Source organism: Carlito syrichta, unplaced genomic scaffold, assembly GCF_000164805.1.
Source record: "Carlito syrichta isolate Samal-C Ts95f unplaced genomic scaffold, Tarsius_syrichta-2.0.1 Scaffold287953, whole genome shotgun sequence".
In the NCBI taxonomy this organism is placed as follows: domain Eukaryota; kingdom Metazoa; phylum Chordata; class Mammalia; order Primates; family Tarsiidae; genus Carlito; species Carlito syrichta.
In genome coordinates, this window is record NW_007232049.1 from 80,582 (window position 1) to 105,705 (window position 25,124).

The window sequence follows — 25,124 nt, forward strand, 5'->3', positions numbered from 1 at the left end:
TCAAGGCTGTGGTGGCCGGGAGAGGCCACTGCACTCCAGTCTGGGCAACAGAATGAGACTCCAACTCAAAAAAAACAAAACAAAACAAAACAAAAAAAACAACGGGAATACATTGAGAAATGCATTGCTATGTGATTTTGTCATTTACAAACATTATAAAGCACAGTTACACAAACCTAGACAGTGCAGCCTATCATGCAGTTAGGTACTGAATAGTATTCCCAGGCTACAACGTGTACATCATGATACTGCACTGAATACTGTAGACAATTGTAACACAATGGTAAGTATCTGTGTCTCTAAACATAGAAAAGGTACAGTGACAACACAGTATTATAACCTTAAGGGACCACTGTTCTATATGCAGTCTGACACTGAAACATCATTATGTAGCACATGACTATATTAAATTTTTTAAGAGTATGAAATACTTTTTTCAGTAGATAGTGAATAACAAAAAATAAGATAAACTTGTACTTACAGCTTTGCTCTGCAATTTATTGAAAGAATATCTCAAGGTATCAACTGCTTCTGATTCTTCTTTGGTTACTTCTACTTCAAATCTGTTTAAAATAGCATAGGCTTCCTGCAGAAATATCATAAGGGAAAACAATTGTCAAATAATTTAGATTCCTTCTAGAAACATACGCCTATGTCTTAGAAGACAGCATATTTTAAAAGAGTGGTTTTGAAAATTAAATGTGTATAAAAAGCACTTTTAGATTCTCACTGACTTCCAGATACTGACTCTAGATCATAGGCTCTGAAATCTGCATTTAGTAAGCACCTAGACATGTCTGATGGAGATATAGGCAGATCATGTCAAGAGACACAGCTTTAAAAAAAATCTCTACAGTAATTTTCTGTATCTCTTTCTCTTCCTGAACTTATGCCAACACTATGCAAGAAAATTTCACATATGCTATTAAAACAGGGATTGGCTATATAAGAAATGGATGAAATAATGTGGGAGATTCTCCAAAAGGAGAAACTTGAATGATCCAAGGGATGGATTGGCAATTGGCTTTACCAAAAGAATGTATGAAGAAGGATTAAGCTTCTGCAATCAGGAAGAAAAAAAAAAAGGATGATTTATTGACTCGAGAAATATGGATGGTCAGCATACAAAATTCCCAAGAACTAAGATTTTTTAAAGTAGTGAAAGCATAAAGTTCATTAACTACCAAAGAGTATAAACTCTAAATAGGCTCAAGAAAGCATAAAATAGTCACGAGCATTGGGAACAAAGAGGGAGGCAGTGGAGGGGTGCTAATTTCCCAGATACTGCAAGTAACAACAGAGTACATTGTTTCATTGTTTGTAGAGAACAAAACAATAATAAAAAGAATTGAGTCTCATTTTTATTATCACAAGTCAGAAATTATAAATACTAATCCTAAAACACTTGTGATCGACAAGATAACGGGCTTTCCCAATGTTGTCCAAATGTTGATACCCAAAACCTGTGAATTTATGACCTTACATGGCAAAAGGGACTTTTGCAGATGTAATTACATTAAGGAGCTTGCAATGGGGAGTTTATCCTGGATTCACCAGTTGGGCCTAATGTAATCACAAAAGAGTGATGCCACTGCTAGAAGGGGCCATGAGCCAAGTAATGTGGGAAGCCTCTATAAGATGGAAAAGGCAAGGAGTGGATTCTCCCCAAGAACCTCCAGAAGCAACACAGCCATACTGACATCTTGATGTTAGCCCCATTTTCGGATTCATGATCTCTCGAACTCTAAGATAACAAATTTGTGTTATTGTGAGCCATTAAGTTTGTGGCAATTTGTTATAGCAGCAATAGGAAACTAACACAGTACCCTATCCGAAAAACATCTTTTGTTGATCTACATTCCGCAGTCTATTATTGAGCTTGGGTAGACTGTTCCCACCTACTACCCATGATTTGCCACTAGTCATGAGTAACACCTATAAGTGGCCAAAGATATTTGGAGAACTTCCCTAATATGCTGGGATTGATGTAAGAGAGTACTGTACAAGTATTCCTTTCCATAAAATGTTGGTACTGGTATCAAAAATTGAACACTGTTTAACTCTAGCTCCATACAGCATTATTAATATATCAATATTCCTTTGTATATCATTCACTTTTGTTAGTTGTCAAAGTTCCCTCTAAAGATATCAACATCAAAATGGAGAAACAGGCAGACTATGCCATGTAACAGATGAAGAGATATGTTAAAAAATCCTTTTTCAGTGTGTCTTTATTCCCTCCCTCCCAAAAAAGAGCATTTCAAGAAAGAAAAATGTGGTTATTTCTTACTTCAATTGGTCCCAAAGTCATGTCCATTTGAATTTCATTATCACGGATACAGGACAAGGCTTCCATTGCAAATCTAACATCATCTAAATCACGAATAGGTCTAGATAACTTTTTCAAGTATTCATTAATAAATGTTATCATGTCTGTCATTTTCTTTTTGTATTCTTTATTCAAATATCGACAAAGTAACATCTTCCATGCCTTAGCCTCAATTGATAGGGCCAATTTCATTGGTTCTGATAAAAGAGATTAAAACAAAAAACAATTGGCATTCTGAAACTATAACTCTGTGTATAGTCTGAGCACCCATAACTGCACCATCCAATTCAGTAGTCACTTACCCACATGTGGCCATTGAGCACATTAAGATGTGGCTAGCCTGAATGAAATGTGCTGTAAAATCACCACAGTTTGAAGACTTAATTTCTATCCCCATGGAGCTTATATCCCAGTGGAGATATAAGATACAGCCCATGAGGGAGAATTTCTGAAATTAGTTCTAACACCTTGCTCTGTTTCTGACCATCTCATTAGCAACCCTCACTCATTCCCCCATTTCCCCACACAGTGCAGTGAAATCTATTGTTTTATCTGTCCAACCATGACGTCATAGTTTTCTTGTTATTCTACTTCCCACCTCATTCACATGGTTAGAGTATCTGTATAATCTGACCCTACACCCTGGGCCTAGCTATCGTCTCAAGTCAACTTGATCTGTTGTGGACCAATCAGACTCCTTTTTTGAGAGATTGCAATGAGACTTGGGAAGAAGTCATGTGGTCTGGGAAGCAGGAAAAGATATGTATAGAGGGAAGAAGAAATGAGAGGCAAAGAGAGAGAAAGGACTTCCTCAGCTTCCTATACTATCCCTGACTCTGGTCCACTCTGATCCCAGGACTATCTTGGATTCTAGGATCAGCTTTTCCTCCCTTAATGTAGCTCAAAGGGGTTTCTTTTTCTTGAAAACAAAATAGCTCTAACTAGTCAACTCTATTTTATCAATTCCATCCCTCTCTTTTCCTCTCAGTACTCTTACACTCCCCAGCCCTGCCAAGCTTGAAACATGGCTGCTCCCCACTCACCTTCCAACCATTAAACTGAGAGGCCTATGGAGCAAAGGAGAAAGTGAAGCCTGAGCAGAGCCATGTAGCCAGCTTGTTAGTTTAGGCTGAGAGACCATGTCTCATGAGGTCCTCTTGTGGCCTCATTTCCTCAGGTTGTAGGGACTCAACCCGCCTTCCTGTTTCTTTATAATCATTGTCACCTACTCCATTTTTTGGCTTCCTCTCTCCAGAAACAAGTACCTTAGCCCACTCTAACAATATGCTAGAGTTGCTTTTTAAAATAAGAATAATAGTGCTAGTCATTCCAAAGAGACAAATAAGAAATTTAAAAATAATAATATAGTTTCCAGTCCTAGTAATGACTGTCCTGACATATAGCTTCCAATTTCCAGCTAAATAAGCCCCTCAAGTACTTTTGATTCTTCCTCAAACTAAACCTTTTATTGGTAGACATAATAATATTTAACATTTATTGAACAACAACTATTTGCCAGGTACTATACTAATGGTCTCATATAAAGCAGTTCATGAGGTGAATACTGTCATTATCACTAGCAGAGGAAATAGAGGTTAAAGAGGTCAAATAACCCAACTGATCAAATAGAAGAGCCACAGTTACATTAATTCCCTGAGGTTAGATCTGAAAATCTATCTAAGGTAGATAATTGATGTAAAATAGCTCATTTAAATATCATCTGACAATAAAATCTTCCCTCAAACTTAAGACAAGACTGATTGTTCTGTAGTCATGGTAACAATGAGCCACCAAACCAGCTTTTTTTTTTTTTTTTTGAGTTGGAGTCTCACTCCATCGCCCAGGCTAGAGTGCAGTGGCACGCTCACAGCCACCGCAGCCTCAACCTACTGGGCTTAGGCAATCCTTCTGCCCCAGCCTTCCAAGTAGCTGGAACTACAGATGCACGCCACCATGCCCAGTTAATTTTTGTGATTTATTGTAGAGATGAGGTCTCACCAAGTTGCCCAGGATGGTCCCAAACCAGTTTTAAACCCAAACCACAGACCAACTCATCTCAGTTCTCATACTTTTGCAAGCCAATCGGTATCAGCCCCTTTTTTCTGAATGACAACTAATGGGGAGGGATATACTCCAATAAACCTACCTCTGAGTGCTACGCAAACAACAGTCTCACCTGAGTAAGCATCCTTGTACAGATTATGTCAACCTATTTACATTCACAGTCCTTAAACTCCATACTGCCCCCAGACACCCTGTATGAGACCAGCAGTCTTCCCTGCTGGGGACACTGCCTGACCAGCATAGCTCTCCTTTTCTATAGCAAGCAATAAAGTGGTTCAAAGATGAAGTGGTTATCTTATCATTCTTTGATACTCTAACCCCAAATGGATTGACTCTTCAAGACACCTGGAACTGTCTGACTCCTCTCTCATATACATAACTCTGCCCTCACAATAACTTAAAAGAGAATTCAGCTGTAGTTTTAGTTGACTAATTGCCAAAAGAGGAAGCATCCTCGATTGTGTATGTGTGAGTGTGTGTGTGTGTGTGTGTGTGTGTGTGTGTGTGTGTGTGTGTGTGTGAAGACTATTAATGGCCCAGGACTATTTAACATTTATAACACTATATCAAAGTAGCTTAATAACTGCTTGTTATTATATCAAGGTAGCTTAATAACTGCTTGTTTAATAAAGTAACATTTCATGTAGAAATAAAAAGACTTTATATAAAAAATATTTTTCAAATACCTGTATGTAATTCAAGTGCTCCTACAACAATAATAGGCTTCAACTCTTCAATCTCCTGTTCAAAAGTAGCATAGCGTAGAATTTCGGATCTGATTTCGGTCAGAGAGGGATCATTAGCTAAAAACTCCTGTAGCAGAGGAATAGCCAACGTTTTCTTTAAATGTTTAACAGTATATGTCTTTAACTTAGAAAACTGCATTTGCTCATACACATTTACACTTGTGTGTGCCTTGGGGCGAATGGCAGGGTAAGACATGGAGTATCCTGATAGCAGAGGAGAAGAGGAGGCTAGGTGAGGAAATTTCAATCTACCGTGAATGGTTATTTGGAGGTCTAAAGTTTCCCTGAGTCTCTAACCAAAAATACACACCCTTAAATACCTGGCCTCTGGATGGTGTCTGGGACATAATCGGTATTCAATTATTTAAGGGAATTAAACAAAATCTGTCTGAACCTCAATACTATCAGTTGTCTCAGAGTGTCCATGTGCGATTTATGCCAGCTAAGGTGCTTGGCATTTAGAGGCTCTTGGCCTCTGCTCATGAGTGCCTGGCATTATCACTGATGTTTTCCTGGTTCACCCTCAAGCGTTAAAGACAAACAATGAAAACCCAGACAACACCACAAGTAGTGGAAACATACCTTTACTTTCACATCACGGTCCTCTGTCCACAGAGTGTTGTACTTTTGAAAGTCCTGCAGGGCCTCATGAGCCACCTTTCTTAGAGAATTCACAGAGGAGGAAAGGAGAAGCACCAACTTAGAAATATCCTTGTGCTCCGCTACACCTGGGTAGAAATTCTTCAGCTTCCTCGCAGGAATAATTTCTTCAAAAGATTCTGAAAACAGATGTTTTTATATTATAAACAACTTCTACATTCAACTTCAAATATTATCAATTTTAATATTTATCTATTTTTTAAACTTTCTTTTCTTAAAGACTCTCCCTCCAAGTTATTAAGACCTATTCCAAGTAATCAAGAGCTATTCTCTTACTGTCTTCACTTTTTAAACTATTGTATCAGATTTTGAGATCTAGATTTCTTTAACCTGGAAGAACTGTTATTTAGTAGGAAAAACCGAAAGACACTGATTAAAATCTCCCCAAAATGTTAAAGTACTTTAAGAAAAGGTTAAGAGTTGAAACTGCTACCCTGCAGAACAGCATAGTGGTTAAAGAAAAGACACCACATTTATTACCCAAATGAACTTTGGCCAGTTATTTGATCTTCATGGATACACTTGTGAGGATTAAATGAAACAACCTATGTATTTCTTCAGTTCAGCATCTGGTATATAGCGATCATGAAATAAAACAACTATTAACCAATGTTATAAAGATTTATTGGGCCAGGCACGGTAGCATATGACTGTAGTCCTAGCTAGTTGGGAGGCTGAGGCAGGAGGATCTCTCTTGAGCCCAGGAGGTCGAGGCTGCAGTGACTACTATAAATTAAAGCTGAAGCTGACTACTATAAATTAAAGCAAAAGAAAATACATGTTATTGGCTTAGTTAATTAATTAATATTGCCACATTATGGTAACATCACTGCACTCCAGCCTGGGTGACAAAGCAAGACCCTGTCTCTTTAAAAAAATAACTTAAATTAAAACAAAAATCTATTGACAAAACCCAAGTCTGACCATGTTGTTCCCTTGATTGAAAATTTTCAAATCTCCATCAAGCAAAGACCACTCAGATACTTTTGTTTGGCCTAGGTAACACTTTATTTTTTAAAAACAATGTTAACAATTAAAAATCATGACATTATAGCAAAAACATGGAACCACCATGCTGCCCATTCAAAGAGGAGTGGACAAAAAAAAATATTATGCAGCCATAAGGACAAAACTATGAACTTCGCAGCAACTTGGATGGACTTAGAGTTTATAATACTGAGTGATCTATCACAGAAACAAAGAACCAAGTATCACATGTTCTCACTCATAAGGGGACCTTGAACAACTATCATAATACTATAAGAAAGGGATTGACAGTAATGGGAAACTGCCAGGGACGGTGAGGAGGGTAGGATTGTCAGCAGTGGGAAATTGCCAGGAGAGGGGGAGGCACACCTCATCAACAAGGGTACCTGCATAATGAACATTTGCATAACTAACCCTGAATTGTACTCCACATATTCAAAATAAAAAATAAAAACCATGAAATTTTACATGAAGTTACAGATTTCCACCTTATCTTTTAAAATGGCATAATCTGGTAGTATGGGGCCCACATTCCTGCATGGCAACAATTAGTTGAAGCTGACTACTATAAATTAAAGCAAAAGAAAATACATGTTATTGGCTTAGTTAATTAATTAATATTGCCACATTTTGGTAGTTTAATCTTTTTATTGCTGAGGAGTATTCCATTGCACAAATACACCACAGTTTATTTATTCACTCACCAGTTTTTGGTCATTTGTATAGTGGCAATTCGGGCCATTATGAATAATGTGGCTATGCCAATTCACATGCAAGATTTTACACAAACATATAATTTTATTTCTTTTGGATAAATTCCCAAGGGTGGAATTACTGAATCATATTGTAAAGATTTGCTAAACTTTTCAAGGAAGTAATAAGCTGGTTCCAAAATAGCTGTACCTTTTTTACATTCCCACCAACAATGTATCAGAATTCCAAGTTCCTTGCCAAAAATTTGTGTTGTCAATTTTTTTTAAAATTTTAACCATTCTAGTAGGTGTGTAGTGTTACTCCATCATGGTTCTAATTGCTTTTCCATAATGACTAGTGATGTTGAGCATCTTTCCATGTGCTTGTTAACCATTCATATATCTCCTTTGTTGCATTGTCTAATATTTTGCCCGTTGGAGGAGCATGTCTCTTTATTATTCAGTCATTAGAATTCTTTATATATTATAAATACAAGTACCTTATCAGATGTATGATTTGCAGGGGGTTTTTTGGGGGCATTTTTTGGTTTATTTGAGTAAGAGTCTCACTCTGTCACCCAGGCAAGAATGCAGAGGCACACTCAAGGCCACTGCATCCTCAACCTGCTGGACTCAGGTGATCCTTCTATCTCAGCCTTCCAAGTAGCTGGAACCACAGGCACACACCACCATGACTGGCTAATTTTTTGATTTTCTGTAGAGACGAGGTCTCACCAACTTGCCCAGGCTGGTCTCAAACTCCTGGACTCAAGCAATCCTCTCACCTGTGCCTCCCTAAGTACTAGGATTACAGGCATAAGCCACAGTAACAAATCGCCATTTTGAAAATGAATTACCATTTTGTTTCTTACAGCCACTGCGCCCAGTCTGCAAATATTTTCTCTCAATCTGTGGTGTATTTGTTTTTTTTAATTTTTTTTTTTTTTTTGAATTGGAGTCTCACTCTGTCGCCCAGACTGGAGTGCAGTGGCCGCTCCTGCCCACCGCAGCCTCGACCCACTGGGCTCCGACGATCCTTCCGCCTCAGCCTTCCGAGTAGCCAGAATTACAGGCACGCGCTACCATGCCTGGCTGATTTTTTATTTATTGTAGAGATGAGGTATCGTCAAGTTGCCCAGGCAGGTCTCGGACCCGTGGGCTCAGGCAACCCACTCACCTCAGCCTCCCAAAGGCGTGGAATTACAGGCTGAGCCACCAAGCCCGGCTGCTTTTTAATTTTTTAAATGGTGTGTTATGAAGAGCAAAAGTTTTTAATTTGGATGAAGTTCAATTTACTGATTTCTTTTTAATTTGGATGAAGTTCAATTTACTGATCATGGTTTTGCTGTTATACCCAGATAATCTTTGTCTAACCCCAAATCACAAAATGTTTCTATTTTTAAAAATTTTTATAGTTTAAGCTTGTCTATAATTCCCTTTGAATTGTGTGTAGTGTGAGGCAAGGGTTCAACTTTAATTTTTTTTTACGTGTATTTAATTGTTCCAGCATTTTATGCTGAAAATACTATCTGTTCTCCCTTTGAATTGAATAGACTGCATATCTTTGCAGAAAGTCAACTGCCTCAATATCTAAGAGTTTATTTCTAGATTATCTATTCTGACCCACTGATCTATACATCTGTTTTTATATGAACCACACTATTTTGATAACTGTAGCTGTATAGAAAGTTTTAAAATCATGTGGTGGTAAGTCCCAAAGCTTTGTTCTTCTTTTTCAAAAATTTTTGGCCTTGGAATTATAATAGGTCCTTGGAATTCCCCTCATTTCTAGTCACATTTTAGGATCAACTTGTCAACTTCTGGAAAAAAAAGCCTTCTGAGATTTTGATAGAGATTGTGTTAAATCTATAGATCAATTTGTGGAGAATTGCCATCTTAGCAAAATTGGTTCTTCCAATCCACGAACATGATTGTACCTCTTCAAGATATACCTTTCAGAAATGTTTTATAGTACAGTACGCAGGTCTTATCATTCTTCTGTTAAATTTATCTTATTTTTTGATACCACTATGAATGAAATTATTTTCTTAATTTCATTTTCAGGTTGTTTATTAATATTTAGAAATATAACTGACTTTTGTAATATTGACCTTGTATCCTGCAGTCATTGTGTAATCACCTTTCATCATTCACCTGGGAATTCCCTTCATCTTTCTGTCGTGTTTCATTCCTGTTTCCAATATCCCATGTCTTTTTTTCTTCCTTTCCTTTCTCATTTTATAAAAATACAACCTCCAGTAATTGTGTGTAAAGAGGTGCACTGAGGGTAAATTTTTAAAGACATTGCATGTTTAAAAATGTCTTTATTCCACCATTGTACTTGGTTGATAATCTGTCAGATAATAGAGTTCTTATTTGTTGCTAAGTCTAAAGATTTTTGCACCCAGGGGTTTTCAGTTTTACAGTTAGTCTGCTACAACAATAAAAAGACATATGGGATGAACTAGGGAGAGAATTAAAAAAAATGGCAAACCTTGAACTAAAAGTAAGAAAATTGGGCTGTAATCCTCTTATCTGGATTCTTCCCTAGCTCTCTGCTTAGGTTTGTAACTTTGGACAATTTACTTAATCTCAAGAAAGAATGGAACTAGGTTTGGATCATAATCCCAAAAGCCATAATCTAGAATGGTGAAATTCCAAAAGTTTGAAATCCCTGAAGTCACAGTCCTGAAAGTATAAAATCCCTAATGTCTAAAATCTTGAAAATAAAACTATCTTTTAAGATTGTAAATAAATATCTTTCAATTAATGTGTTTTATTTTTTCAGAATTATATTTTTGAGATTTTCATCTTTTGAGACTTCACCATTTGAGATTATAGCATTTGAACTGTGTCTTTCAGGATTATGATCAACTCCCAATGGAACTAATATTATCTTGCCAGGTTATTTTATGTAAAAACATAACTCCATCAACATGCTTTTCCCCTAGACCTTCTTGTCTCTGATTTTCCAGTGTTGCTCCTTCTAGTATAGTCATTCATCACTGCCCAAGAATCCAAACACATCTTTGCTTCAGACCACTTCTCTTTCCTTAAAAAGGATATTCTTCTTGAAGTTCAGTACACTGGCGGGAACTCCCCCTCTCACTGTTCCTTAGGGCCTCTCCTGAGTGGGCTATAGTGCAGTAGAAGTTTATTTTTCAGCTGATACCAACTTGTTAGGCCGATAAACCAGTCCTGAGATGTTTTCAGCCCGATGAGACTAGATATAAGCTGAGAAAGCAATGTTGGGTGCAAGGTAGAAAGGTGGAGTGGGAGTCTGGGCAACCTGGTCATATAGCTCACATAGTACCTTGTTTTTAATTCACATTTTCCTCTGATTACCAGTGGAGGCAATGCAGTTTTAGAGGAAAACAGTTTGGATTTCTATACAAGGAGATGTCCAAAAACGCTCATAAAATTTTGGGTCACTATCATATCACATCCATAATTACTTAAGAGACTGATTTATGTATACTTTAGGTACAGGGAACATATGACTCAGATCTTTTAAGGACCATATTCTACCAAACTAACTTTATCTAACCTAATATAATGCTGAAAGTAAAATAAGTGCCAAGTTTATTTTAACTTTAACTTTTAAGATTATGGTAGTAGAACAGTGATAAAAATTCTTTTCACTCGCCTCCAAAAACTAGAAAGAAATGTCTGCATGTTATGTTTAAGATGAAAAATAGAAGAACACCAGATTTTTAGAGCAAATTTACCAATTAAACACATTAACTTCTAGAAAATCTGTATGCTGCCAAACCCAGGAAGAATCAGAAAGACTGTTTACTAATCACTATGATTCTAAGAGTCTATTCATTAGAGATTTGTTTTAACACTCTTACTCTCTTCCTTCTTCAGCTGTTTTCCTGTGCTTTGAGGGATCAGGTCAGTAGTGGTGGAACTGGGAATGACAGACTTCATGTGACGAATCTGCTGTTGCCCCCAGTGAGCCACTCCTCTGCTGACCTCCAGGGTTAACTGGATCATACGGTTAATGGCTTGCTGAATGTCATCCAAACTAGGAACCATTACCTGTGGAAAGAAGAAGCAAGTCCTTAATACTGCCAGCACATACAATCCACTGCTCCAATTCTCACCACCCCCATTCCCAAGGTCTCAGCTGGCCCAGAGGAAGGCTGCTTTGAGGGGAAGCATGTTAGAGGAGGAAGGGCTGCAGACTTTCTCTACCCTGGAGTTTTCCCGTTCTAGCAATTCCTGCAGGCAAAAAGATCAAACTTGGTGCTCATCATCCTTTCCCAATGAGGGTGGCCAGATACAGCACAACATTGTGGACTTCATTTAGATATTCATGGAGCAAAACAACTGAAGAAGCCATACAAACAAGATTCTGATCCCGATTCTTTGAAATGTGCCAAGTAAGCTAAGAAGCTGTCCTTCAGGAGGTCAGGCATGTAAAGGGGGTGTTAAGCTAGTCATAGGCCATTCCTGCCCAGCCTTATCCTTTGGCGCAGCACAGCCATCCCATGTTGTTTGGAGTTCCAGATGCCGATAAGCAACTGGGGTAGCTGTAGAGATAAGTGCCATGGGGAGATACAGGGGATTCACGGTGCTCAGGGCACAGGCTCCTTCTGCCTTGCTATCCTGCCATCCCTAGTGGATAGGCTTGCAGTCATATATTTGGGGTAGGGAATCTAGACATCTTTGATTATTTTATTTGGATAATTTAATGTCAGAAGTAGGAAAACGCAAGGCAATTTACAAGGCACTTGCTAACTGAAGGTAGAACAGATGCTTAACTCAATTCTTGCACCGGTCCTTAAAAACACCATAAATTATGCAGAGTAACTTTTTAATAACAGAAATAAATGAAAACATTTTGATTTTTGTTAAATAGTGAGAGTAAGTGAAAAAATACATAAGACCAAGATATTATTCTAAATGAAAGCTTAGTTCTAAAAATACACTTCTTAAGTGCATTACCAAAATACCATCATATTTAATAATACTTACCACATTAGGAATTGCAAGATGTACTTCAGTTTTTATAAAGGAAATAACATCATCTGACAGCTTTCGTCCATATTGGCTGCAATAAGATGGACATTTAGCTAATAAACTTTAAACTAAAATTTCACAAATAGCTTATTATGCTACAAGTTTCAGTCCTAAAATTAAAGACCATTTAAAAAATACCAAATTGCACAAAGAGAATATTACTTATAATAGAACCATAAATGGCAGAGAACTAAGGAAATACAATTATTCAATATTCTTAAGTGGAGTAGTCATCTCATGTACATTTTTAAATTTTTAATCAATTAATTCATTTTTTTTTTAAGAGACAGAGTCTCACTCTATCACCCAGGCTTGAGTGCAGTGGTGCAATTATAGTTCACTGTAACCTCAAACTTCTGGGTTCAAGTAATCCTCCCACCTCAGCCTCCTGAGTAACTGGAACTACAGGCACGCACCACCATGCCCAGCTAATGTTTTTTTTTTTTTGTAGAGATGAGGTCTTGCTATGTTGCCCAGGTTGGTCTTGAACTCCTGAACTCAAGCAATCCTCCCAACTCGGCCTCCCAAAGTGCTAGAATTATAGGAGAGAGCCACCACGTTTTCCAATTTTAATAGTGCTCTCTATCAGAGAGTAACAATGTTTACTAAAAGCATTCTTTGTTCCTAGTCCTGTAACAGATGCAGGAAGGGATCACCAACGAAAAGCATATACCTCCATATACTTTTTTAAAAATAAACTTTTTACAAGATTAAACAGGAGGTTTCTGGCCAAAGTCTCCCAAAAGCTGTTTTTTAAAACAATATCACTCATGCACAGATAGAAACATAGACACAAAGACACAAATCCAGCAATGCAGGACACATACACAATTGCAAAGTAGTTTGGTTTCTGCCCTGATTTCCATCCCTATCCCAGACAAAATGATAATAAACACAAACTTTTTATTCTCTTTTTTCTGGAAATGCAAGAAATGCTGTCATCACTGAAAAACCATACCTGCATTTATAAGTACAAATAGTTGGGGGTAGAGCATCACAAGAAACATAAGGACACCACACTTCAAAAGGAGAAATCCTACTTTCAACACTCAGGGCCAATAGTTCCCTAATAAACATATTGTAAGGAACTCTTTGAACTAAAAGCAAGCAAACAAACACAAACCCTTAATTTGTCTCCCTGTAAAATCTGAGATGCAGCAATAAGTCTAGACTTTTAATACAAAGGGTGCAATTTGAGAACAATAAAGAATTTCATAAACAAACAGCTGTACTAACAGAGGCAATGAATGGCACACTAGATCATTCAGTACCTTATTCAGCAAACTGGAGGAACAGCTTAAGGTATTCTCCAAAATTTCAGATGCAAAATACAAGGAGATAGAAATTTTTTAAAGGGAAGTTAAGAATACATAACATTTACTGAATGATTAACGTATGCCAGGCACTTTTCCCAAGCACTTTCCATGAATTACCACAGTTCATCCTCACTTTAACTGTGTGAGACAGATTCTGTGATTATTATTTCTATATTGTAGATAAGAAAATCAAGATAGGGAGAGATTAAGTAACTTCCAAAGGGTCACTCAGCTCAGAAGTATTTTTGGTACGTGAATCCAGTATGTGAATTCTACATAGATATGGTAAATTAAAGCACAGCATTTCTTTAACCTTAAGAACGACTCGTTTTTTCATCATGAAAAGATTCTCTATGTGCCTGACAGGATTAATGGGGGACAAAAGGCCTACATTTAAATATATAATTTGTGAATTGCAAGAATAAAGGAGAAATTCTGTAAGCATCAAAATAAGTACAAATTGTTACTTAGAAAGGAAAATTGGATTAGCAGTAGAACTCTCATCTAAAATTGAAACAAAAAAAGCAAATCCAACAGTATTTGAATATGAGAGAAAGGGATTATGATCCAGGACCAAACTAGCATTCCTGTGAGGATAAGAGAAAGACATTTTAGACAAGCAAGAATTTTAAATATTATCCTCATGGGTGCCTCTTCAAAAACAACTTAAATATTTCAGAATTTCTAAATCAATGCAGCATAATGAGTTCATACTTCAAAAATGCTTATTTTTGCCAATACATCATAATCATGGATAGGATAAAAGGATGTGAGAATGCTCAAACACAAGATAAATGAAAGGACAAAAGATGAAGTTGATATACCCAATGAGCAGTTATTTTAACATTACTTAGCTTTGTCATGTTTTTCTAGCAGTTCACCTTAATTTACCCTGTTTCACTAGTAAAGACAGAACCAGTTTCTCAGAGGTAGCTACTGATAATTGTTTTACAATCCCCTCCCCAACCTTATGTAAACGAATCAGCCCTTCATGACCTTCATGACACAGACCCCATCAACATGGCAGCAATCATATGACTACCCCTACCCATCTGCCTGCAATTGATCACCTGACATACCTGTGCTTACCTGCCTTCCTGATGGTGATATGAAAGAACACCACCTAATCACCTCAATGATCTGCCCCATCAAAGGGAAGATTTAAAAGGCATTCAACCTCAAACAGCAGTCGCCACTGTTTTGTTAAGCGCTGGCCAGGCCATGTGCTTACTGAGCTATGGTCAGGCCATGATCCCTAGCTTTGGCCCCCTACACTACCTTGGGGAGGTGAATCTCCTCTCTTTCTCTCTAATTTACTTTCTAGCCATTGCTCTAACTATGGCCGGGCCATGTGGCTTTTTGAGCTATGGCCACATGTTTCCTAACTTTGGCCCCCTCCCCTACCTTTGGCCCCCTCCCCTACCTTGAGAAGGTGAATCTCTCTCTCTCTCTGATTTACTTTCTAAATAAACTATAATTTCCAATCTAACTTCTGTGCTTGAATGTTTTGTGCAGAACCTGATCAAACACCCCCACCCCTACCCCTCCACCCTCCCCATACCGCCCAAATCGGGTCTGACCTAACATTTTTGAAGCCCCTACTGGGATTTTAACCTAACAATAAGCAACTTCACGAATTACAAATGAACCAGAAACACAAGGACAGCCTGGTCAGGGTGCTGGTCTGGAAAGAGGCAGTAACTGTGGGGAGGTTGGCTCTTGTAGAATACAGGAGATGACTGGATACCATGGGTGTCAGAGCCTGAGCCAGGATCACTACTTGAAGCCAAAAACTAGGATGATGCTCCCCCACTTATGAAAAGAGGCAAGACAAGGTCTGTCAACCTTTTGCCTGCACCTATGGTTTTTCCAGAAGATGTGGGCCTGGGGTTAAAAAAAAAAGCAAATCCACAGCTTCCCTGATAAGCAACTAAGGCCACCTGTGTGCTCCCTGGATGAACCTGTCAGATAGATCCCCAGTATCTCTCCAGAGGGCAGTAACTTTGGACAAAAAGACCTGGTTCTGTAGAAGGTTTTAAGTGCCATTTGGAAGCAAATGCGAAACGCCTAGAAAGAGAGGGAGCAAAGGGAAAAGAAACACACAAAAAAAGTCTTACTCAAAGAGAGACACACATTAAAATCCCAATATGCATGAATAAGTTGAAGGGTAAAAAAGAGAGTTAAAGAAATAAAAAATTGGAACAGAAACTCACTCCAAATAAAAATTACTATATGGATGTATGACAAGCTCTAAAATAAGTAGATTGAGAATGTTCAAAGAGATATCTTCCAGAAATAAAATATAAAGAAATTCTAAGCTAAAAGGGTAGAAATGATACCATATCTGGAGGATAAGGGGGAAAGCATTTAATGAAATATTTAAGATGCAGTAGATCAAGAGTCCCCAGCTCTGGGGCTGCAGACCAGCACTGGTCCATGACCCGTTAGGAATCATGCTGCACAGTAGCAGGAGGTGAGCAGTGGTGAGTGGCACTCCATTTGTTGTCAGATCAGTGGTAGCATTAGATTCTCATAGGAGCATGAACTCTATTGTGAATTGTGCATGTGGGGAATCTAGGTTGCACACTCCTTATGAGAATCTAATGCCTGATGATTCCCATGCCCCATCTGAGGAAAAATTGTCTTCCACGAAACCAGTTCCTAATGCCGAAAGGGTTGAGGATTGCTGCAGTAGATGACATTATCCTTAGGATAGATACAGAGATACTTTTCCATAATGTAGTTCAGATAGGCAAAAAGATAAAATATATGACAAAATGGTTAGGAAGCAGGGAGAACAGACTGAGAGGCCCCAATGTATGAGATGACTGCATGTCCAGTGCACCCAAGGCAGTTCTAGATTAACTCTGTCCTGGCACCTCATCGGAGTAGTGCTCACATTCACAAAAGTGTCCAAGTCGGAACAATAAATTATGTGGTCACTCCATTCAACATTCAACTTATGGGAGTTCCAGAAGAAGACAATGAAGGAACATCCTAGAAGCAATAGCTGAAGAGGAAATTGCTGAGGCTTTTCCAGCATTAAGGAAAGCTATAAGTCCTCAAATAGAAACTACACGCGGAGAAGCAGGATTAAATAAAGACAAACCCATGCAGGGTAAGAAAACTATAGAAACATTAAATATTTAAAAAGATTCTTCAGTTAGACTTATGACAGACTTATCAGCAACATAAGTCAGGAAAAAAATGAAGAAGCACTTTCAAAGTGCTAAAAGATAAACTAAAATTTTATATCCAGACAAACTGTCATGAAAGTATGAAGGCAAAACATTTTCAGACTTACAAAGAAGAATAAAAGGTTTACCTCCTACAAATCCTCACTAAGGAACCAATGAGATTAAAAAAAAAAAATGAGAACCTGGAGATTTTATAAAATATGTCGGTAAATAAGTTTCATAATAAATTATTTTGGAGTATTCAAAAAAAAGTAAAACTAAAACATAAAACAGCAATAAGATAGATACAGTTCAGTGAGTAAAGGCTGCCTAGGACCTTGTTGTCAAAAATAAAGCTGAAAAATTGCAAAACTATAGACAGTACTTTTTTTATAACTAGAGCAAAATATGTGCATTCTAATTTAAGGGTAATTGCATAAAGAACTGCAGTACAGAAAAGAGAATAAAAGGTGCAAATTATCCACCCCAAAGACAACAGAGATAATAAAATGAATCAAAGAAAAACAATAGATCATAAGAAGAAATACAAAATAAAATGTCATAAATTAAGGACAACTATATCAAAAATCATAATAAATGAAAACAGATTAAACTCACAACTAAAAAGAAAGAATTAATATGATTGAATGAAAATAATCAAGTATACAATACATTTAAGAGGTAAAACTAAAAACTACAGAAAAAGGCTTAAATGAAGAGATTGAAAAAGTTATACAAGACAAAAGCAAAATTAATGGCAAACTAAAAAAGAATTTAGGGAATCAGGATTAATATAAATAAGGAACCAAATAAAAATCAAGAGAATAATGTTCTTAAATAGACTTAACTACTATGACCTGTATGCACTTAACAACATAGCCTTAAAATACATAAAACAGCCGGGCTCGGTGGCTCAGCCTGTAATCCCGCGCCTTTGGAAGGCTGAGGTGAGTGGATTGCCTGTGCCTGCAGGCTCGAGACCCGCCTGGGCAGCAAGATCTCATCTCTACAATAAATCAAAAAAGTCAGCCGGGCGTGGTAGCGCATGCCTGTAATTCCAGCTACTTGGAAGGCTGAGGCGGAAGGATCGTCGGGGCCCAGCAGGTCGAGGCTGCAGTGGCCGGAAGTGGCCACTGCACTCCAGTCTGGGCAACAGAGTGAGACTCCAACTCAAAAAAAAAAAAAAAAACATAAAACAAGAAGAACTGGCTAAAACAGGAGGGTAATTTGACCAGACCACAATCACACTAGCAGATTTTAACAGTGTAATTCAACTAAAAGTCACCACTGTATAGCCAAGAAATAAATCTAACAAAAATGTGCAAGACTTTGACACAGAGAATTCTAAACCTTCACTGAGAGATATTTAAAAGATATATATAAATGCAGAGATAATACATAATTCTGAATGGAATACTCAGCCTTTGTAATGATGCTAATTCTCAATGCAACTTAAATAATGTCCCCCTCCAAAAAAGCTAATTTTTCAACCACTTTCGTTTGATCAACTAATTAAGCATATGGAAAAACAATATGTTGGTCTTCTACTTCACACTAAGCACAAAAATCAATACCATATAAATTAAATCCCTAAATGTAAAAGTCAATACTATAAAACTTTTAAAAGACATTATAAAATAGGAAAGGTTTGATTTTTTTTTTTGAGTTGCAGTCTCATTCTTGTCACCCAGGATGGAGTGCAGTGGCATGCTCACGGCTACTGCAGCCTTGACCTGCTGGACTTAGGCGATCCTTCCACCTCAGCCTTCCAAGTAGCTAGAACTACAGACACACGCCACCACACCCAGCTAGTTTTTGTGATTTATTGTAGAGACGAGGTCTCACCAAGTTGCCCAGGCTGGTCTCAAACCCCCAGGCTCAGGCAATCCTCTCGCCTTGGCCTCCCAAAGTGCTAGGATTACAGGCTTAGCCACCGTGCCCAGCCTGATTTTTTTTAAAAAGACATAAAAATCACTGGAAACAAAAAATACTAAGAAAAAGATTGATAAATGTAAATTTTTTTTAAACTCAGCAAAGAAAAAATGAAAATTAATTTTTAAAAATTAAAAGATAATGCAAAACCGAGAAAAGACATTTGCTATATTATCAATAAAGAAATACATTACAAATATTTATGAACTAATCCAATTCAATAGAAAAACAGGCAAAATAAAATTCAAAATTTTTTTTGTTTTTTTTGAGTTGGAGTCTCACTCTGTCGCCCAGACTGGAGTGCAGTGGCTGCTCCCGGCCACTGCAGCCTCGACCTGCTGGGGCTCCGGCGATCCTTCCACCTCAGCCTTCCAAGTAGCCGGAACTACAGGCATGCGTCACCACACCTAGATAATTTTCTGATTTATTGTAGAGATGAGGTCTCGCCAAGTTGCCCAGGCGGGTCTCGAACCCACGGGCTCAGGCAATCCACTCACCTCAGCCTCCCAAGATGCGGGATTACAGGCTGAGCCACCGAGCCTTTTTAGGAAGAGAAAGAACAAAGGGCCCATAAATACTTGAAATGTGTTTTCATCAGTAACCAGAAAAATGAGAACCTGACTCCTAATGAGACGCCATTTCACATCTCCTATGTTGGCAAGAATTTTTTGATTGAATAAAACCATTTGCAAGGATGAGAGGCCACGGGCACTCTCATGCTAGGTATTGGCTAGTAACATGAGACTTGCATGTACCCTAGGCCCCAGTAAATCTACTCTTTGCAGGTACAGCAGGAGACAGGTGCAAGAAGGCTCACAGAAGCTTTATTCATTACAGTCCAAACTGGAAACAACTCAAATGACCATCACTAGTAAAATGGATAAACAGATTATGTATACCCCAACTGTATAGAGATGAAAATATACCACACAGCTGAATCTCAAAACATAATACTGAGCATGGTTCAAATCAAGCCAAATTAAATGATACATTAATTAGGGATACAAACACGTAGTAAACTATAAGGAAACACCAAGTTCAGTATAGTGGTTACCTTTGGATGAGCAGGGAGAGGACCAGTGAGGGTAGTTCTCTTTATCTCAGGCAGAGTGCTAGGAACATGATCACGGTTCTTGCAGTATTAAATAAATATTTTCATAAAATATTTTAAAGAATGCTATATTTTAAATTGTGTAATTTTTAAAACTAATAAATTAATAAAACAAGAGGCCTATTAGTATTATATTATAACATGTAGTCTTACTAGACATATTTAGCATATTACCAACTTGCCTTGCAACAAACATTCTTCTTTTCATCGTGTCCAAAGATAATCGTGTAGCTTTTTGAAGACTGTCTAATAATTGGTGAGAGAAAAAAGCGAAGACCTCTTTACATTCCTGTAATAAGAAATCATATTAAATTTGGTATTTCTCCCCCTCAAAAAACCTTTTAACATTCCCAAAGTAATGATAGAAAATTAGAAGTGGCATGCGAAGGTGAAAAATAATAAACTATACAATCTCCATGACACCATAGAAACAAATTCAATCATAAATTACTTGTCTAGTTATTTTAGACAAAAATAATTTATGAAAAATGTGTTTGCACAAACATCCTAGCAAACCAGAATAACTTATTCAAAAGTCAAAACTCAAAAACAGCTTATGAAAAATAATCCTGATTTGCTGAATACTCAATAATTTGCCCAACAAAACTGAAGCACTTTAAGTGTGGTGCATCTCTCAATGCTTAAAGGTGTAGGCACAAGAGGATAACTAGTATACATCCTCCAAAAACTTAAGCTTGGTGGATAAACATCATTTTAAAACGTATAATAGTCAAAAATATGGGATGAAATTTCCAACCTCTAAAACCATGGTTTGACATTCTCTCCACACCCTTCCTTCTGTTGGGAGAAATAGCCAAACTTACTGGTCAGAGTGTAGGACAGGTATTGAACCTAGCAACAGGGATCCAAGCCCCTGTCTTGCTTGCACAGGGAGTCACACATCTGGGGCCAGGCTCTGGCCATACTGCTTCCTCGCTACTCTAGAACCCTGTCCTTCTGAGACTGGGTGAGTGAGGCATGTTGAGTTGGGAGAGGAGAGCTATCAGGCATGAACAAAGAGGAATGTCAAACTTTTCAGTGTAATGATGGGGTACAATCAAGCTAAAGCACAGGCGTGACATAGTCAGATTTTTATGTTAGATGGACCATTCTAGCAGCAATGTGGGAAATGGATTTGAGAGGCAGAGATTGTTTAGGGGGTGATTGCACTAATGCACCTCCAAGTCATCTCCCACTTGAAGAGGCTCTAACAGTACTCACCTGTGCTCTAAGAACCCTAGCCAGTGTCAAAAGGGAATGTAACTGGAAGACAAGAACTGCTGAGATGGCAGGACACTTCCTCTCTTCAGCTGACGCCCACTAGCTGCCAACAAATACCAGGTACATGGTATTGAGAAGATGTCTAAGGCTAAAATCTAGACTGCAGAAAAGTGTTTGCCAGTCAATCAGTAATATCATCCCTGAGCAAGAAGGTTAAAGTGAAACAAATCTGTGTTATTTTCAAAACTGTATTAGGATGTGTAAAGGTGGGTGAATAGAGAAAGAATGAAAAGAAGGTGGGTATGAAGGATTAAAAGAAAACCTATAGGAGGAAGAGAAAGGAGGAATCGTTGCAAATGTGGGCAGTCAGAGATCATGCATGACCAGAAAGGTGAGGCCTAAGAAGAAGAAAGAAACCACATCCCTCCTTCTCCACCTTCATTCTCAACACAGTTCAACACAATTGAAAATCTGGCCATTCAAGTCATCCACAGTGCTAGTTTAAAATGCAGATTCCTGGGCCCCAAAGTGACTCAGACTCTGGACTTGAAATACAGATAACTATTAAACACAATAACTGACAACAAAGTTCTCCATTCTGGGTCAAACTGACTGGTGTTATATCCCAAAAGTCACAATTACTATAAGAGAAAGCATGGTCAGTCACAATAGGGGTAGATAACTACATAAACTGCAATTGACAGAATTACAGTAAAAGTGGATGCTACTGGGGAAAAGTGTAAGGATTGCCTGATGCTACAGTGTAAAACTGAAAATTATATTTCTAGATTTTGTTATAAATTAGATAAAGAATGCTTACAGAACTGCAGGGAAGAAGCACCATTTAGGGTTATCTCTAATTTTATGAGTGATAATTCTGTGAATTGCATGAAATTGTTCCACAATAATACCTTTTTAAATTCATCTTCTTTATCATTAGCATCAACCTCATTCACAATATTAGTGTCATAGTCAGTGTTTTCACCCTCTTCTGTTTCATTTCCAAAAACAACACGTTTCCGCTGTTCTATAAACAAAAGACAAAATAAAAATATAATATTTGATTTTTGAACATTAGGTAAGTATTCTGTATGGCCAAATCTTCTTAGGAAGTTGCTTTCTAAAAAGCTCTTACTTTAAAAATGTTTCTATAAAAATGTTTTTTGCATTTGTTCCTGTAGGAGTCATCCTTGAATTCACTTTAAATCACTTATCTCGATTCTGGAGGGAAGCGGCAAGATGGCGACGGGGCAACCCGGTCTCTGAAGCCCTCTGCAAAGGAGATCTGCAGTGGGTCTCTGACTCTCGCCCCGGGGGGCTACGGACCCCAACATCGCAGCCTCCTCTTCATACGGAGCTCGGCTGTTGCCACCGCTGGGACATCGCAACGGACTGGACAGATCGCCACAGCCCCTCCCCCCACCGCCACTGCCGCCACAGATGCCACTGCCGCGGCCTCCGTGATGGCCGTAGCACATCACACCACGCGGGCCCAAGGCGATCCACATCAAACCCCTTCAGGGAAGATCTGCTGGGATTGCTGCCACCTCTCCTGCGACCTAGACTGTCCTGCCTGCCTGCCTTAAGGCTCCTGTTACCTGCCGTGAGGCAGGCAGCCATCTTGTTCCTGTCCGGCCCCACCCACTCTGGGGCAAGCAGCTGAGATAGCACCACCTGCTGGCGATTCAAGGTAACAACACCGAAACGGGAGAAATAAGCTTGATAAAGACATAGACCAGAGTGCTGAACGGAGGGTAATCTGAACTGCCCTTCACAGCAGATCAGGGGCAACTGACCCTAACTGCAAACTAATTTACCAGCTTGAAAAGAAAACTAGAAATCAGATATGAAATGACATTGGACTTAAACAAAAGGTCTCAGAGTGTGCTTCATTGATTCTATTAGTTTAATGACAATTCTATTCCTACTGTATTGTCCCCTTTTTTCTTTTTTCCTTTTCCTTTTCTTCTCTTTTCTTCTCTCTGTAAACCATATCTTTGTATAGAGGAACAACACACTAACAAGGTGGTTGGTTAGCTTGTATGTTAGCATCACTATATGTTTTATTTTTATTTTTTATTTTTTGTATGAGAGTTGGTTCATCTGTAGCTGTGGTCTATTGTTTTTATCTGTTTCAGTATAGGCCTCTCTCTCTATTTGTTGGCACACTTGTTTGTTTCCCCCCTTACTCCTCTATCTCTCCACTCCCCTCTTTAACCCACTATCTGCTCCATTCTCTCCCCTCTGCTAACCACATTTTATTTCAGGGAGTAAACCTACAGCCCCACTGCATGGACAGATTCCAGGGCAGTGGGAAGTGGGTTCCACATTATCCACACACCTGTCAGCGAATACCAGGACCTGCAGTCAGATTTTGAATCACAGCTCTCCCCTTAAGTAAATCTCAAAACTGCAAAAAGGACCACCTCCAACCTACAGTGCAACTCCAGAATTGAACAAAGAAAGAGGACATACATAAAGAATAGGAGATTGAACGACAATAAGTAAAACCAATCCCTTTACCCCTGAATAACAGAATTAAAGAAGACGGTGACGTGGGGGGAAGGATAAAGTAGGGAGGGAGAAAAACCGCACAATGAAGAAAAACCAAAAGAAGAATATAGGTCTCACACAGACCCCTGGGAAATCAGACACTGAGAAAACAGATTCTAGAACACAAACAATGAAGAGCCCCCAGAATGACTGGTTACATGCAACAAACCCAGACATCAAGACATTAATGGAGAGAATTTAAAAAATTGAGGAGAGACAAGAGGAAAATAGGAAGGAGCTGATGTCAGAAATGACAGCAGTAAAGAATACTGTGATGGAAATGAACAACAGACTAATAAGCATGGAAAGCAGAATCAGCCAAGCGGAAGAAAGAATCTCAGAGCTCGAAGACCAAAACGCAGAACTAACCCAAACTGTCAAAAGCATAGAAAAGAAGCTCAAAAAGACAGAACAAAACCTGCAAGAGATGAATGATCACTTCAAGAGACCAAACCTAAGAGTAATTGGGCTTCCTGAAGCAGAGAGAGAAACAGAAGCCACACTGGAACAAACATTTCATGAAATCATTCAAGAAAACTTCCCTCATCTCATCAAGGATGAAAAAATTCAAACACAAGAGATTCAGAGAACCCGTGCAAGACAACAAATGAGAAGACCAACTCCCAGACACATAATAATTCGCCTAAACAAAGTAGCTATAAAAGGAAAAATCCTAAAGGCAGCAAGAGGAAACGGCCAGACTACCTACCAGGGAAAACCAATTAGAATAGCAGCAGCTTTATCCACAGAAACCCTTCAGGCCAGGAGAGCCTGGAGTCCTATCTTCAAAGTTCTAAAAGAGAAACAATTTCAACCAAGAATTACCTACCCTGCCAAACTAAGCTTCATTAGTGAGGGAGAATTGAAATCTTTTCCAGATATCCAATCCCTAAGAACCTACGCTGCCACCAGACCACCTCTACAAGTAACACTTAAGAAAGTACTGAACACAGAAGAAAAGGAAAAAAAGAACAGCATTCTTCACAAGAGTACAGGCAAAAGATTAAAAACACACATGAACCAACTCCAAAACTGAAAGAAAGACAACAAACAGACAGGAACAACTCTGTAAGAACCTTATGACAGGGATCAACTCTTGCATTTTAATTATTAGCCTAAATGTGAAGGGACTAAATGCACCACTGAAAAGACATAGAATGGCAAAATGGATAAAATATCATCAGGCAACAATCTATTGCCTTCAAGAGACTCACCTCACTAGAAAGGACACCCACAGACTCAAAGTAAGAGGATGGGAAACAAACTTTCAGGCGAATGGAATACAAAAGAAAGGAGGAGTAGCGATCTG

The 25,124-nt window shown here is 38.3% G+C and overlaps 1 protein-coding gene across 1 annotated transcript in view; it reads right to left on the reverse strand.

Annotated features, from left to right (window-relative positions):
- Positions 1–22,882, reverse strand: part of DNAH8 (dynein axonemal heavy chain 8) — a gene marked incomplete at its 3' end in the record, with an annotated part of 103,423 nt that extends 80,541 nt beyond the window's left edge. Inside the window, exons 1-9 of the mRNA XM_008053199.1 lie at positions 22,861–22,882; positions 22,174–22,289; positions 20,224–20,330; positions 12,462–12,537; positions 11,333–11,522; positions 5,722–5,918; positions 5,080–5,206; positions 2,291–2,526; positions 482–586 (exon numbers count right to left, since the gene is read on the reverse strand). Of these exons, the coding sequence (XP_008051390.1) occupies positions 482–586; positions 2,291–2,526; positions 5,080–5,206; positions 5,722–5,918; positions 11,333–11,522; positions 12,462–12,537; positions 20,224–20,330; positions 22,174–22,289; positions 22,861–22,882 (1,176 nt within the window). The remainder of the gene's footprint in view (positions 1–481; positions 587–2,290; positions 2,527–5,079; positions 5,207–5,721; positions 5,919–11,332; positions 11,523–12,461; positions 12,538–20,223; positions 20,331–22,173; positions 22,290–22,860) is intronic.
- Between the last annotated feature and the right edge of the window lie 2,242 nt (positions 22,883–25,124).